General features: G+C 43.4%; 2 protein-coding genes across 2 annotated transcripts; both read right to left on the bottom strand.

The window, feature by feature from the left end:
* Positions 1–952: 952 nt before the first annotated feature.
* On the bottom strand, positions 953–11,536 carry atp6v0a2a (ATPase H+ transporting V0 subunit a2a). Its single transcript, XM_053411086.1, has 20 exons — positions 11,176–11,536; positions 10,619–10,697; positions 10,303–10,400; positions 8,986–9,123; positions 8,582–8,679; positions 8,367–8,493; positions 7,715–7,797; positions 7,529–7,622; positions 7,208–7,420; positions 6,823–6,973; positions 6,584–6,723; positions 6,328–6,485; positions 6,137–6,227; positions 5,928–6,046; positions 4,239–4,449; positions 4,024–4,143; positions 3,810–3,926; positions 3,069–3,186; positions 2,681–2,852; positions 953–2,181 (listed from the first exon to the last, which is right to left on the bottom strand). The coding sequence occupies exons 1-20, from the start codon at positions 11,284–11,286 to the stop codon at positions 2,079–2,081; spliced, it is 2,541 nt and encodes an 846-aa protein (XP_053267061.1). The 5' UTR covers positions 11,287–11,536; the 3' UTR covers positions 953–2,078.
* Positions 11,537–12,999: 1,463 nt separating this feature from the next.
* nfkbil1 (nuclear factor of kappa light polypeptide gene enhancer in B-cells inhibitor-like 1) lies at positions 13,000–15,091 on the bottom strand. Its single transcript, XM_053411272.1, has 4 exons — positions 14,741–15,091; positions 14,544–14,656; positions 13,911–14,022; positions 13,000–13,821 (listed from the first exon to the last, which is right to left on the bottom strand). The coding sequence occupies exons 1-4, from the start codon at positions 15,012–15,014 to the stop codon at positions 13,232–13,234; spliced, it is 1,089 nt and encodes a 362-aa protein (XP_053267247.1). The 5' UTR covers positions 15,015–15,091; the 3' UTR covers positions 13,000–13,231.
* Positions 15,092–15,490: the final 399 nt, after the last annotated feature.

The raw sequence follows: 15,490 nt of genomic DNA, 5'->3' as shown, positions 1-15,490 counted from the left end.
GAGGGGGGGGGGGGGGGGGGGGGGTCCTATGATGACGTCCACATCACAGGAGTGTAGCATATGGGTGCAGCTCTCTCTCTCTCTCTCTCTCTCTCTCTCTCTCTCTCTCTCTCTCTCTCTCTCTCTCTCTCTCTCTCTCTCTCTCTCTCTCTCTCTCTGTGTGTGTGTGTGTCACATGGCATTTACTGCAATTTTCATGCAAGAGGAATTTTTTTATTTAAATGCATCACATCAATATCTATGATAGGGCAATAAGCAGTGTGGTGTAGTGCATTAAGTACTGTGTTGCAGTTTTGCACTTGTATCTCAGTTTTTTATTTTTCATACCAGTTTCAACTTGTATCTTGCTAGATTTCCCGAGGAAAACATCAAAGCTTTATTTAGATAAAGTAATTTCTAATATGTACAATTTTCTTACTTAAAGTTGTATATATTTGGTTGTATGTGTACATGAGCAGTGGTGATATGTAACTAAATAAATTAACTGTATACTGAGTACTGTGCTGCAGTTGCCCACTTGTACTATGTACGTTACTTACCTTAATTTTCACTTATAATGATTATGTTACTATAGTTTTATGCTCATATCTAGGATAAATAAAATAGTCGTTTTCTGAAAGCTTGAGTGACAAAAATTTGTCAACAAATTATTGAAAATCTGTTTTACAATTTTTTAATTTGAGTGCAAATTCGCTAAAAAGCTGAAAACTTTAACTGACTTGATTTCTCACAAGTGATGTTGTTCAGATTACACAGCAGGAAAGATTAAACCCTGAACCTCTCAATCAGGGGAAGCAGCTGAAAAGTAATCTATTATTTTTTTTAATCAATAAACAACTTTCCTCTGAAATAAAAGAACGACAGAGCTAATAAAATGGCATTGAACACAAATGCTTTTATTTGCTTTGCATTTCTCAAAACAACACATCAAAATGGTAAAATATTTGACTCTTGTACAGACGATAATTTAAATAAATACAATGAATAATAATCATTATTAAAGGTTATATATACAATATTCACTGCCACTAGATGTCGCACTCCCTTTGTGTTCTAATGATGCAGTGGCCCGTGAAAGCAGCAGATTAACACACAAGCAGAAGCACAACTGAGTAACTTTTCCCTGTATACAAGAGAGTTAGCAAACAAACAATCCAGCTCAAGTTGGTGATCCTGTCAGTGTCTGAGCCTTCGGGTGAAATAGTTCATTCTCTGCTCATTAAGCCATTACTCCTCTATGTCTTTACTGCTATACTCATATTAAAAACCTTGTATATATAACCTTTAACAAGTATAATAAGTAATATCACCAAAGAAAGACCAAAGCATTCTTGACTTGAATCTGGAGTATCTGGTATCGGTTACAGGGGAGGCTCCATTTAAATCAACGCATTAATAAGTAAAGAAGCAGATTATTTTCATTTGGCATCATCACAGTCATTAGTGAAAACTTGAAATTGTACAATCATTTCTGCAAAGTGCTTTGTGACAATATGCCTCAAAAAGGGTTGTAATGGTTTTTAGTTTTTTTTGTATGTTGATGCCCGCAGCTTTTCCTTCACCACGTGGAGGCGCAGTTTTATATAACCCAGAAGCATCCCCATATCATCATCTTCATCAGAAATATATCTATGGCACTACATGAGGATGCTTGATATGGTCTCCGGTAACATACTTAATATTAGCATCGCACCGTCTAACCCTTCATTTTAAATACCATGTTGCAAATAATACAGAACCAGTTTTACGCAGCACGATGCAAATGAAATATTACAAATTGAAACCCAACTGGTGTGAGACGTGATGCTGAGCGATGTCTCACCTCGAACTCAAAGTACAGAACAAACTTTTTGAACCTCTGTATACTCAGAGGTCTGCTGGGTACAGTAGTAAGGCAGTCAGCACAGCCGATACGATTTTAAAAATTGTCGTGGTGAAAAATGTTGCTACAAGAGTGAGTTTCAATCCATCGTCTCCCAGGTTTGTTGTCACAGTGTGAATTGTTCCAGCTTCCAGCGTCTGTCCCGTGGATATTGTCTGCTCCCGACTCGTATCCAGCACTTTGGAGTCCTCTCTTTTTAAAGTAAGCCATCTTGCTCAAACACAGAGGGCAGGAGGGAGAAGTCGAAGGGAATGAACTTGACGCCGGTTCCGTGGTAGAATTTGTTCTGAAACTCCACCCTGAGTTACGGAAGCAAGCATGTATGATTTAATGGAGGCACAGTAAATGATGGGGAATGTGAATGCAAACAGGAACAGTGAATAAAGTGGGTGACAATGGAAAATGAGCTAAATCTAACCTTCTTAACTCAATATGTTAAAACTGAATGATAGAATTAGGAATCATTGAGGCTCACATTAAATACCATACTTTATAGACATCTGTTTAGATAAAACCACAGCTACAAGGTCAATAGCTGTGTCCCAATTCAGGGGCCGGCTCGAAGGACGCAGTCTACGCAATCAATGCAATCAATCCTGGGATAGATTCAAGAAGGATCCACCCGTTGGAGCCTCGGGGATGAAAGGACACATTTGTCGGTCACGCCACCGTCGGTCTTCAATGCAGCGTCCGAGGGACACAGCTAATATCTAGTCTCATATCACTGTTTTCATATTATATCACCGAAGTCAAAAATTATTGCTAACATCCAGATCAGTCGTAACTCATGAGACTCACCAGTGGAGGCGGAGAGCATGGAGGAACGCCGACAAGCCTTCCATGACGAGCAGGATGGACACGGTGAGCACGGCAAAGAGGCCAAACACAGGCACCAGGACCAGGACCCCGAGTCTAGTGGTGACCCTCAGACCCAGACGCATCACCATGGACCACAACACCTCTGACAGCTCTGTGGAAACCAACGGAAACAAAATCCATTCAGACACAACCAACACATATGAGCATGTATTAGCAAAGAAATGCAAAGTAGAAGTCAGTAGAAACAAAGGCTACGCCCATACTACGTTTTTGTTTTTAAAATGGTGTACACATACTGGGCACCAGAGTAAACAGGAAGCAGATTGTCTTCGCTGCTGTTGGTTGCTTGTATAAAGAAAACACTTACGGGCGTGAGCCAAGCTGAGGGCCCAGAGACGCAGGTAGGAAGCAGTGTTGGAAATGCAGCCCAGGCAGTACTCTATGGTGTGAATGGCCTGGTGCAGGAGCACATCTGCGAAGTCAAACTGTAAACAAATATTTCAACAACACATAAGACAACACACTTCAATAACAATGAACTGTTTGGTGATTCAGAGACTGTATATAAAGATGGGCGACAAGACTGCCACCAGGTCATAAACCCCACCTCCTCCATGTTAGCAGATGGGACATCGAACAAACTAAAATGCAAAAAGTACAAATCAATGTTTGTTCGAGTGCTTTTCTAGTAAGTTTGCTTTTAATTTGCTATAATTTATTCTGATAGGTCAAGGGCAAGTATCTGTGGAGCTTAAATAACGAGGCTCCATCCCCTGATCGATACTGCGCAGACTCTTGATCCAAAGGATGTCATCGGTGGATGATGGTTGTGTTTGAAATTAATATAATATATTTTGGCTTCATTTCTCAATAATGGGAGGAGGTGGAGACTTGTCGTCCATCTTTATATACAGTCTATGGGTTTTCTCTACTTCTACAACCACTAACCTCATCTTCATAACCACAGCCCATCGCCCCATTAGCCGTGCAAATAGCCCTCATGCAGCACACACTCCTCATAACGTCACATGCAGAGTTCTATTCACAACACAGCAGCTTGAAATGTAACATCCAACACGAGGGGACAGGAGGATACTGGATCTCTGACCTCTTTGGGGAGAGCTTCTCTGCCGGTGATTTCGTCAAATCCCTCCTCTTCATCATCTTCATAGGCTGGCGCTGTGGAATTATCATCCTCACTGACACGCCTCACCCTCTCATAACCCTGAGGTGTGACAACAGATTTTCATTAAAACCACAAACGGCTCGAGTAGGAGGAAGACGTATGATAGTGCGACGTTGATTTATTTAGCTGGACTCACTCTGCGTCTGCGCAGGCCTTTGCCTCCACGATACAGCCAGTACAAGTAGAGAGGCTTTCCTAACAGCAGCACAGGAACCGACAGCAACGCTACTACAACCAAGAAGATCTGCAGCCCGATCTGTGGAGTCGTGTTAACAAGTAGTAAACGTTAAGAAGGATTGAAATAGTGATAAACACATGTCATTTAAGAGGAAACAGTAAACACACACTCACCTGTCCTGGGAAGAGAGGAGCGATATCATTCCCCTGCATGACGAACATGTTGATGAAGTGGATGAGGATGCTGGGAGCCTGGCTGGAGTCCCGGGCGCCGAACGCCAACCACTTGTAGATGATCATGAAGACCAGGTAGCCAAAGAGACAGAGCAGGAAGAGCATCTCCGGCAGGAACAGCAGATATATGTTGAATTTCTGTCGGAAGTGCCTGAAGGGAGATAACATAGGAAAGTGGTCAGTGTATTGATTGGACCTTTCAAAATAAAATACATTGTACAGACGTAGTAAGTATTAATAAATTATTAGAAATGGATGAGGGTGATGATGATGATAATATTGTCATGGACATGTGTTGCATCAAGGCCAATATTACACTGTAAAGCCTGATCATTAGTGCATGATTGTTAGTATACCACATTCGCTGCTGAGACACAGACATTCCATAGGGCAAGGCTCAGCACTGCAGCTCTTATCAGGTTGTACTTTTTATACTCCTCGAATCAGAGAATATTAACAGCGCTTTGGCCAGAGACTATTTTCAGCCGTGGATTTGGTGCACTGCACTTGTGAGTATTTCTGGCTGCAGGACGGTGCACGAGGGAATGATTCAAAATGAATTATTGTGGCCTGTGTTCGCGGCGATGAAGGAGCGTTACCTGATGTGCAACCGAAAGGCTCATTGATGTGTTTGTTTTTCTTTCCTCTAGTGTGTTGTTTTGTCTTTCCTCTAGTGTGTTGTATAGGGCTTTGTATTTGTAAAAGTTCTGCAATGTTAAAAAGCCCAAGAAATCTGAGGCAAAGCAAGCTTCTCTCTGCCAGAGAAAACACGGAAACTCCTTGTCAGTAGAAGTCTACATTTGCAATATGAACATGAAGCAGCTATTCTGACAAAACAAGGTAATGTGAGAGGGGAGGCCGATAAGAGGAGCTGCAGCAACGGACAATAAGAGGAAAGTGAAGCGGATTTTCTGTATATTAGAGCATGCACACCTTTTCAAGTAATAACATAAATTGTAATCATGAACCTGAATATGTGGAATTGTTCCTGGGAACTAACAGGCTGTGGCAACACAAAATGCTTAGCAAGCTCTATTTATTGCCCCTTTTGTTCTCTTATTTTTACAGAAACCCCTGTTCAAGTTAATTTATTTCTGATTTGAGTTAAAAACACAAAGCAACTATCAATATAATAGCCGTGGAGAGAGTTTCAGTTAAAGCCACTGATGATCAATCAAATAACTGTTTGTTTTCCTTTACTCTTTCAAAATAAAACCCATCCTTTCCTTTGTGGTTTGACTAAAGGGGACAGAGTTTGATGAATGAAGACTCTGGAACGATCTACCTGAGGAAATAATCTCTTTTAAATCCCTTCTTAAAATAAACTGTGATCAGAGAGCCTTTCCTGATTATACCTGAATTTAATTATATTTATTGAATTTTACTTATAAAAATTTAATTTAAAAGAATGTAAATGTCTTTTAGAGTTCTTTTAAATGAATATTGTCTTTTAATATTGTGTTTCCTTATTTTTTTGGTTAGCTCATGATTTTAGGACCTGAGTTTTATTTTGCTGGCCTTGTAAAGCTCTTTGTAACTCAGATTTTGAAAAGTGCTCCATAAATAAACATATAAGTTATTTGTAAAGGTGATGAAAAAACGACTGACACAGATTCTGGAGGCACTCACAAGTGATTGAAGACACTCAGCACCACTCCAAAGCTCATGTGGATGACCCCGATGACAACAGACATCTTCATCTTGTATGAGTTGAGGAAGGACAGTCGGTTCACCGCCATGTTCCATATCTGATTAAACATACAAAAAAACATTTCAGTGATAATGATACGACAGTGAGGTTAGTCATATTCATTTTCTGTTTAAGGGCATTTACTCACAGGGTCAATTCCAAATGGATACGGTCCAACGAAAACACCACTGACGTTTGGATCCAACGTGAGCAAGGCGTTAGTTCGGAGCGTCTTGTTTCTGTAATGTAAGAAATTTAGTGTCACTTACCAAAATGTATCGAAATAAAGGACCAAAGAATTATGTTTGGATTGTTTGTATTCGTATATTGACAACTTACGTCCACTGCTGATTTGTGAACATTGCCTTCACACTCCAGCCGGAGCCGAATATGTTGAGAGACTTGGAGAAGCAGTCGTTGTAAATGAGCCCGGTGTAGATGGAGAAAAGCCCCATCATCAGGATGATGTAACGCCCGTTGAAGAACGTCGTCCAGATCTGGCAGCGACAAACACAGGTATCAGCCAAAGACGATTCACAATAACACCACCTCTGCATTATGGATGAGAGGAAGACTCGGCCTCGCCCCCACCCACCTCGTTGTTGGAGCGTTTCTTCTTCTGCTTTTTCTCCGTCAGCACCATCCACAAGGCAAAGAGGCTCATTACCATCCCGTGTCCAAGGTCACCGAACATCACGGCGAACAGGAAGGGGAATGTGATGATGGTGAAGGGAGCTGCGGATAAAGAGACACGCGCTCAGTGCACCGACTCAGAGCTTGTCCTATGAAGAGATACTTCCCTGTTCTTTTAAAAGACCTAGCAGGAGCTCTTACCTGGGCTTACCTCGCGATAGTCCCCCACCCCATAAGCCTCCACAATGCTCTGAAACCCAGATGTGAACTTGTTGGTTCTTAACATGGTCGGTGGAGGGTCGCTGCTCGGGATGCGGTTCACAAAGGATGGTACAGTGGCATCACCTTTTCTCTGATGAGGAAAAACACAGATACAGTACATGTGTGAGAATGGAAGTATGTGAGTATTACTTCTGCTAGCATTACTACATCAGCTAGTATCGTTAATCAGGGTCAAAACCTCAGAAGTGGTTTGTGGACTCACACTTCACCAACATCGACATAGTGCTGAGTAGATAATGAGTGAATTTTCATTTTCGGATGAACTATCCCTTTAAGGAGGCCGTGTGCCATATGTTTCACTCACCGCTCCCTCCTCTAGCGCCCCCCGCAGGTTCGCCAGGTCACTGACGGGACACCACACTTCAGCGATCAGACACTTGTTGGTGACGTCGAAGCTGCAGATGTTAAGGATGTGGTAGATGGCCTTCATCTTTTTCACCTGCACCACCCAGGTGTAGACCGACTCTGACGCCTTCTGCAGAACCTGCCTCAAGTAGTCCTCAGTGCGGTGCAGCACCTGGAGGAAGCACCACGTATTAACTCTCTGTGTGTGGACATGACACATGTTCCTGTTTGGATCTGAGGCTTTGATGCTGCTGTGTGTGTGTGTGTGTGTGAATCCTACATTGTTAAGGTCCTGGATGCGTGTCTTTAAACTGTCCAACACATCTGCCCGCTCCTCGTCGTTCTCAGGGTGTGGGTAGAGGTGGCAGTGGTAACTGAGGACAACAAAGACAGATGTTTGTGGATATAACGAAGCAGAAGACATCAGGTATTTAAACATTAAACAGGTTGATGATGGCGTTCTTACCAGTCGCAGATCTTTTGAACTTTCTGTCCGATCTGGTCTCCCCAGAAAGAGATGAGAAAAACAACACTTTTGCTTATCTCACCCTGAAACAACACAGAAAAGACAAGCTATTATTTAACTATTGCAAAAGCCATGAAGAGACTGACACACTAGGTGGTGGACGCATTTGTGGACCGATTGTATCACAGCGGCACAACTAGGCTGTCACGTTTCGAAAAGCTTCTTCAAATGTGTCCTTTCCTTCCCGAAGAACAAAGGGAATCCAACAGACAGATCCCTCTCAGGCCCAACCTATCCCAGGATTCATTACGTGCCAATGACACAGCTAATGAGCAAACTACGCTTTATGCAGTAGGTGCAGCTGCTCTAAAGAGCTGAAGACGCACTGGTAAGAGCTGCGATGCAAATAGGAAATCCTCCATAGAGACCAGGCTTTCAGAGACAACTCGGTCTATGGAGGCCAAGTCTTTGTAGATCGAGTAAAAGACAGAGTCCTCTGAAGGATGCTTCCCTGATTTGGGACACAGGTTGTAAGGTTGACCCCTTTCAGCCTTGGTATTAACATCCATCCTCCATACCCGGTGTGAACCTTAACACCTGTAACCCGGATGTTAATACCAGGTCTGAACGGGGACGTTACTGCGCAACTTACCGTGTCGAGATCGGTGAGGTTCTCATCCAACTCTGCGTAGCTGAGGATGGTGTAACCTTTACACACTCTCCACAACATGCGCTCGAAGGCCTCGACCTTCACCCGCTGGATGAGACCCGACACAAACCTGCGGACAGGAGGAGAGTCAGATTAGGATCGAGGCTCGTTTCTCTCCGATAACGGCAGCGTTCAGACGATGACGTGCTGCAGCTCACCCCAGCTTGGCTCCGAGTCTCTGCATACCGGTGCATCCACTCACCGAGTCGGTCTCCATGGTGGGGAATTCTTCATACTGGGGACCAATAGCCTCGTGCTGATTATGAAAAGGAACATGTTTCGTTGATGACAGCTTACAGTAACAGCTTTTATGTTTATTTACTCAAACCCCTCTTGTCACTGATGCTCTTTTATTCCCCGGGTCTCTCTTAAACACTGCAGCCTGGGTGAGTCAGGTGCTGCTCCTAACGGCTGCAGAGCGACCGCGTCATCAATTAAAGCCAACGCTACCTCTACCTCCGTCACCAAGGGAAACAAGACACGTCAGCAGCGAGAGCACAGGATGCTGCTGCCGCGGTGGAGGGAGGCCTCCGGAATGAGATACAAGCACAAAGACACTCACTCTGGAGCGGCTGTGGACGAAGGTTCGCGTGATCTTCAGCATGTGCGTGTACTCGGTGAGCTCCAGCAGGTTCCGCTGCAGCTTCTCCTTGTTCTTCGCCACCTCGCTGAGCTCCATCTCCAGCCGCTGGAGCTGCTCCTGAACATCCCATAAATCAAGACTGTGTCACAGCTGGTGAGCAGCGGCCACCGGGGTCATGACAATCATGGGAACAACTGTTTACCAATGTCGCTAAAGTGCAAAGTGGTTGTAGACATCGGCAGAAGAGAGAATGAGTCATGACAGCAGATAAATGACTCAGTAATGTCTTTGTACACCAACACTTACCAAGGTTTGTTAACATTAGCTACAACTAGCAATTATATTTCACTGGTCACAAGAGACCAAGTAATGCTGCAGCTGCAGCAACACTTTAAATTCATATAAGGAAGAATGTATTACTCCAACCATTTGTCTCTCTATATGTGTGTAAGCACATGTATTTATGTACTGTGTAGTGTGTGTTTACATGTGTGTGAGTGCGTGTTAATATATTTTGGTAAATGCAATAAAATATAAAGGTGGAAATAAATAACTGAATAATGAGAACTAAAGCCCAACCAATGTATGAGCCTTTCACAGATATTAATATCGGCGTTTATGTTTGCCTATATGAATACTTTAATTTTACAGAATAACCAATGCAGATAATATGTGAATTTATCTTTATATTTTCATCAGTACATTTAAATTCACACAATTGTCCTTATTATATAATATACTGTGTTATATTTGGTTTTGGGGAGCATACAACTTTTCAGAAAAACCTGGATAGGCCCTCAAGCGAAATTAAACCATATTAGTGTGGTCTATAAAAACTCATCTAAAGTTTCAGGTCATTCTCAGACAGAAAGAAAACCTAAACTTGTGTTATGTAGCCGTTCATCATAAAACATTAAAAAGAAGATGACAAAAGTGAAAGTCTGGCAATGCAGTGATGATGATGATCACTTTTATTGTCTTCGTCTTCTTCCATTACTGATGATTACATGGAGAAGCTAAAAGCAGCAGAGTCAGGCAGCCAAAAACTAAAGTGGGCTTTCAGCTGCTGAGGTGAATCAGTCTGTACAGAGATCACAGACACGCTGGGTGACCTCCTGATCCCACTGGGAATTAGATGAGATTTCCAGCCAGGATTCATTAAGAATGTGGTCACACATTGAAGAACCTGCATCATTTCATGGACACTGCGATATTGGTGTATATATAAACTTACTTAACTATATGTTATGAGACGTGGGTGCTCGAATGGGGAAATCAGGTATAAATGAAACTTACCATGATCTCCAGGACTTGTCTGGGAGGGGGAGCCAGTGGACCCTCATCCTCCTCTGGAACAGCTATATGAGCCTTCTGGATTTCCCTCAGCAGATAACCTGTCGACAGAAACACGCTGATGTGATGGTTTGTTTTCGTGGTAATTACACGATGGCTGAAGTGTCAGAGCTGGCTGTGAAATCTTAATTCTCCGAGGGAGAGTTCTGCAGAACACAAAGGGCCTCGAGCTGCCTGCTATATATGATCAGCTGTGGGGGTGGATTTATGGGCTCCGGCTGCATGCAGAGGAACCAGCCCAGGTGCGCCGCTCTCTTACCCAGAATCCTCTCCATCTCATCGCATCTCTTGATTTCGCTGACGAAGCGCCGCTGGAACGAGCTGACACTTGGGTTGAGCTGAAACCAGAGCAGCATCACAGGTCAGGTGGTGGCGCATCAGTCGATGCACGTGCATCGATAAATAGTCTTCTACTGGTAACATACAATATGAAAATGTTGCTTAAATACTTTTAAAAAACTGTTTTCATGTACATGTACCTCATGACACAATAAGTACAACTTTAAACCAGTTATCTGCAGATTTTTTAGATAGATACATTTATAGATTTATAGATTTATAGACAGACAGACAGACAGACAGACAGACAGAGAGACAGACAGACAGTCAAATGCATACAGACATAGATAGATAGATAGATAGATAGATAGATAGATAGATAGATAGATAGATAGATAGATAGTCAGTGGGAAGATAAATGGTGGGGTAAAATTAAATTATAATGTTGTAAACATGTAATTAATCAAATACTTCTAGCTAAGAGAGATTAGTGTGTGTCTGCATCCGCCTCTTCATCCTCCTCGTGTATCTACTCACATCTCGGAACTCGACCAGTCCCAGTTCTCCCAGCTCACTGATGCAGTCATATTCAGAGCCGGACTGCAGGAACAGTTGCGCCAGACACATCTCCTCACTCCGGAACACCATCTTTATTCTGAGCCAGACAGTCCGCTCCGCTCCTTAGAATAAAACCAGACAACCCGCAGCCGCTCACTGCGAAGCGATGTAGGGCATCACGAATTCAACGAGTCTGCGCTTAGTCGCGTAAAACCCCCTTAACCAATTAACATGGCCCCCGAGGGATTAATTGTTATTCTCCATCGTTATGGACGCTTCTCGGGAGGGAACGTGTCCTCGCTCTGGGTTTGTTTGGTTCTTCTTCTGCGCCTCTCGGTGTCTACGGCAAAAACAATAAGAAAACAAAGGCAGAAACCTCCCTGATGCACCTTCTGCGTCGAGCGACCGCAGCGACAGGCGTCATCCCGCGCGCTCCTCTTCCCCGGGAACACCTGTCATCCAGGCGCAGAAACACGCACAAGCACGCACACACACACGCGCGACGACGACGCAGAGAGACGAGCGGCAGGCAGCAGGCTTCACTCCGACTCAAAGCGTCAACCGGACCAAAGAGGCCGGACGCGTTCAGGGAGAGAAGCGGCGGACACACTCAGTCTCCGGCCTCTACTCGGAGCTGCGTCGCCCGGCAATTGACACGGTTTGCGTCTCTGGGGTTGCCAGGTCTGGTCGCATCCCGCGAAATAACCCGAGAGTGGACGTGGCATTCACAGACACTGGCTGGACAGGAGGTAACCCGACAATAACAACAACCATTATAATAATACTACTAAGAATAATAACAACTGTTATACTACTATCAATAACATAACAGCAATAATAATGATACTATACAAATACTAGTAATAACAATATTGTTATTTGTTGTAATTCAGTATAAAACGGTTAATTTAATCTCTTGATGTTTTGCAGCTCAAACCAAAGTCTGTGTGAGACAGAGACAAAGTGAAGATACAATATCCACAATCACAAATAACGACACATCTTAAAATGTATAATAAATATAATACAATATATTCATTTAAAAAACTGACTCCTAAATCAGTATTATAACACAAATTTAAAAAGAATTGTTTTGGCATTCTTTGAAATTTATACTATTATCCTATATGTATATATATAAAACATATTAAATAAATAAATAAAACACTAAATGACATGTTTTACTTAAAAATCAATGAAATAGCTGTACTGTGTGTTAAGTTGTAATATTTTTTATTCATCTACCCAGTAAACAAGTTAGTTCAGTCCCTTTGTCTCCACAATGTCATGTTTCTGTTTAAAAGGGTTTTTTTGTACCCAAACCTGGCAACCCGCGCATCTTTTTATTCTGTTCCATCACTGAAAGCAGCCCGACCATCTGCCCCTCTTTGTGTGAGAAATCCTTTATTTAAGCTGCTGGTTGGGATTGATCATTTTAGCAGTTTAACACAAAATATTCCCCTGTTAATAATTATTACTTTATGCTTTCATAAAGACGTATTTCACATGAATGAGCATCTTCTTGGTGAGACGGACTACACACTCAAGTGCTTTGAGAGCAAAAATACACGACTCGACACAAATTACTCGAGAAATTTGAATATCATCGATTTAGCTGCATTTAAAAAACCATGTCCCTGATCAGTGTTCGATTCAGTGTTTCACTCTGTTTTATCAGTGCAACAATCAGTTCTCTTTACATTGTTTTAACAGATGCTTTTAACCAAAACAAACCCTCGGCTAGGATTTGCTCCAGCCCCCCCCCCCCCCCCTACACACACAATGCTCAAAGTACAGGCGGTATAAATAATGGACGGCGTTTAATAGGTCAACATTGAAAGATGTGTAAAATGGGACCAGATAAAAATAAATACTGACACTGGTGAGAGCAGCTGATGTGGTCACCACATGTGCAGCAGACCAACTGCTGTGGAGACTGTATGCAAATCATCGCCATTCGTGCGTAACTTTGAATATAGTTTGTTTGTAGGTTTTACATTCACACATTTCCATTTTTGTGAATTCTTCAGTGGGTTTAAGCCCTCAGACTCTGAGCCAGTCTGTTGAGCTCCTGTGACAGAGCTGTGACTGTGTCTAGGATCCTCTTCTTGTCCTTCTCCTCTAACCGCGCCTCACATCTCTGAGCAAATCTGTCCGGATGCCACAGCGTCTGCTGCTTCTTGAGCATTTTACGGAACACCGGCACGTCCTTGCGGTCCACACCGTGCAGCATGAGGTCCACCATCTCCTGCACTGTACCTTTGGGAGCTGGCCAGGGGATGTCACTGTAGCTCAGCTTTGTGCTGCTCTCTGAGGAGCCACTCTGGAAAGTAGCTGCACACTTCTCGTCGTACCTGCGCTTCTTGCCCTGTCGAGTCTCTTCCTCTTTACGTGCCGCTCGAGCCAGATACTCTTCATGTTCCCTCTGCAGCTTTTCATGCAGCTCCTTGTAGCTTCGCTCCTCCTGCTCTTTATCTTCTTTACTCTTCTTTCTTTTCCATCCTGAAGACGACGCTGCCAGTCTTTGAGCTTCAGCATTCTTTTTATCGAAATATTCTCTCCTAATACGACTGGCCCAGTCCCCAAAATCTTCCTCGTCTTCATCAACAGGAAGAAAATCATCAGCTGTGAAAGAAATACAGCAGCGCTGTTATCATCAAGTAGAGAAAGTTGATGTATAGGATGTAACATCGAAGAAGGAGACTGAGCTTTACCGTCGTATACTCCAAACATTTCAGAGAACTCATCTTCACATTCACCAAAGAGCTTCTCCTGCCACTCCTTCTCAGGGTCTGCTTCAGGTGGACGGCTCGGGTTCGCTGCCCTCTGTGAAGAACATAAAGACAAGAGGCATAAATATGATCCAACACGCACAACCACCACAGATCTAACTGTGTTCTACTAACTAAGGATGCTTAAGAAAAATGCCCAAAGTTTATCAATGATTCAATAATCGTTTGACAAATTTCTACATTGGCCATTTGCTGAGTTTCTCTGTTTTATACTTTTGAGTTTGTTAAACCTAAAACAGACATTTGAAGACGTCTTCGATGAACGATGGCTGACAGACATCGTCCATCAGCCCGAACCCTATGAGATAATGATAATTTGTCAAAATGAAGCCAAACATAAAGTATCATTGTCTCTTCTGCTGCTGACAAAACATTTCAAACTGTCACGCCTCTTCAGTGGGATGATGTGCTACGTTAAACCCACTGTGACTGTAAGTGTAGTAGTATTTATGTGGGGGGAAAGCTAGTAGTGGGTATTTTACACCATATTCTTATATTTCGGATTGTTAGTAGAAACCGTGCAGTTTATGGTGAGAGCTTTGTTCTCCTGTTTACCTCTGGGAGTCTCATGAAACCCAGCAGGTCCTCGGGTGTGACTCCAGCCCGGTTCGGGACAGTCATGGCCTCAGGACAGTTCTGCTTCAGGGGCACAACCAGGTCATCGTACGCTGAGGGAAAAATCACAGAATAAATATGAATACAACAGCCAATCAAATTAAAATTCTACACCAGTCTCCCCCTGTCCCGCTCACCTGTCTTCCCGTGTTTGAGGGCCATGTTGGCCGCGGTGTGCAGCGTCGTGTCTCCTTTATGGTCTCTCTGGAGGACATCGGCTCCGTGCTCCAGCAGAAGCCGCAGTACGGCGTCGTCTCGCCGGCAGCAGGCGAGGTGCAGCGGGCTCCTCTGCCTCTTGCCCTGGGAGAAGTTCACCTCCAGGTCCCGGTGCTTCCTCAGGTACGACTTCAGCTTGGGTAGACTGCCCTCCTCCACGTACCTCCACACCCGCTTCTGCTGGCTGGACACCATGCTGCAGAAAACTGAATGTTGTTATTGTTATTTTTATGAGTTAGCTTGAATATGATAGCTTCAAATTGCCGTTTAACTTCCGGGTTGTTTGTGAAATAACTCCGACGCCAGCAACGGCTCGGTCGCAAAGGTTCCGGGGACGAGAAGGTTCCGGTGCGGGCACTAGATGTCAGTATTGACCTATTTCTAAAGCAGAAATACATTGCTAAAATAAACATGTGTTTCATGGCAGTGTGCAGAGTGAAAAACAAACAGAAGCTGGTCAGGATGCTGTGAGATCAAACTTTTACTCTTTCCCCTTCTTTAATATAGGAAAACAAAGCCCTTCTGTTCTGCCTCTGAGTTCTTGACTTGCTGAAAACTGAAGCGTTTGGCACCACAGGGATGTTTTTCCTACTTTAATGACCCCGTTGACACTTTCTTCATGACTATTAGCTCAGTATTCATCAGCCCTCCTTGCTCGCTGAGGTTTTCTG

This window comes from Pleuronectes platessa, chromosome 19 (assembly GCF_947347685.1).
Source record: "Pleuronectes platessa chromosome 19, fPlePla1.1, whole genome shotgun sequence".
Taxonomy (NCBI): domain Eukaryota; kingdom Metazoa; phylum Chordata; class Actinopteri; order Pleuronectiformes; family Pleuronectidae; genus Pleuronectes; species Pleuronectes platessa.
Note: the sequence above shows the minus strand (reverse complement) of the source record. Positions and strands in the feature narration are given on the sequence as shown.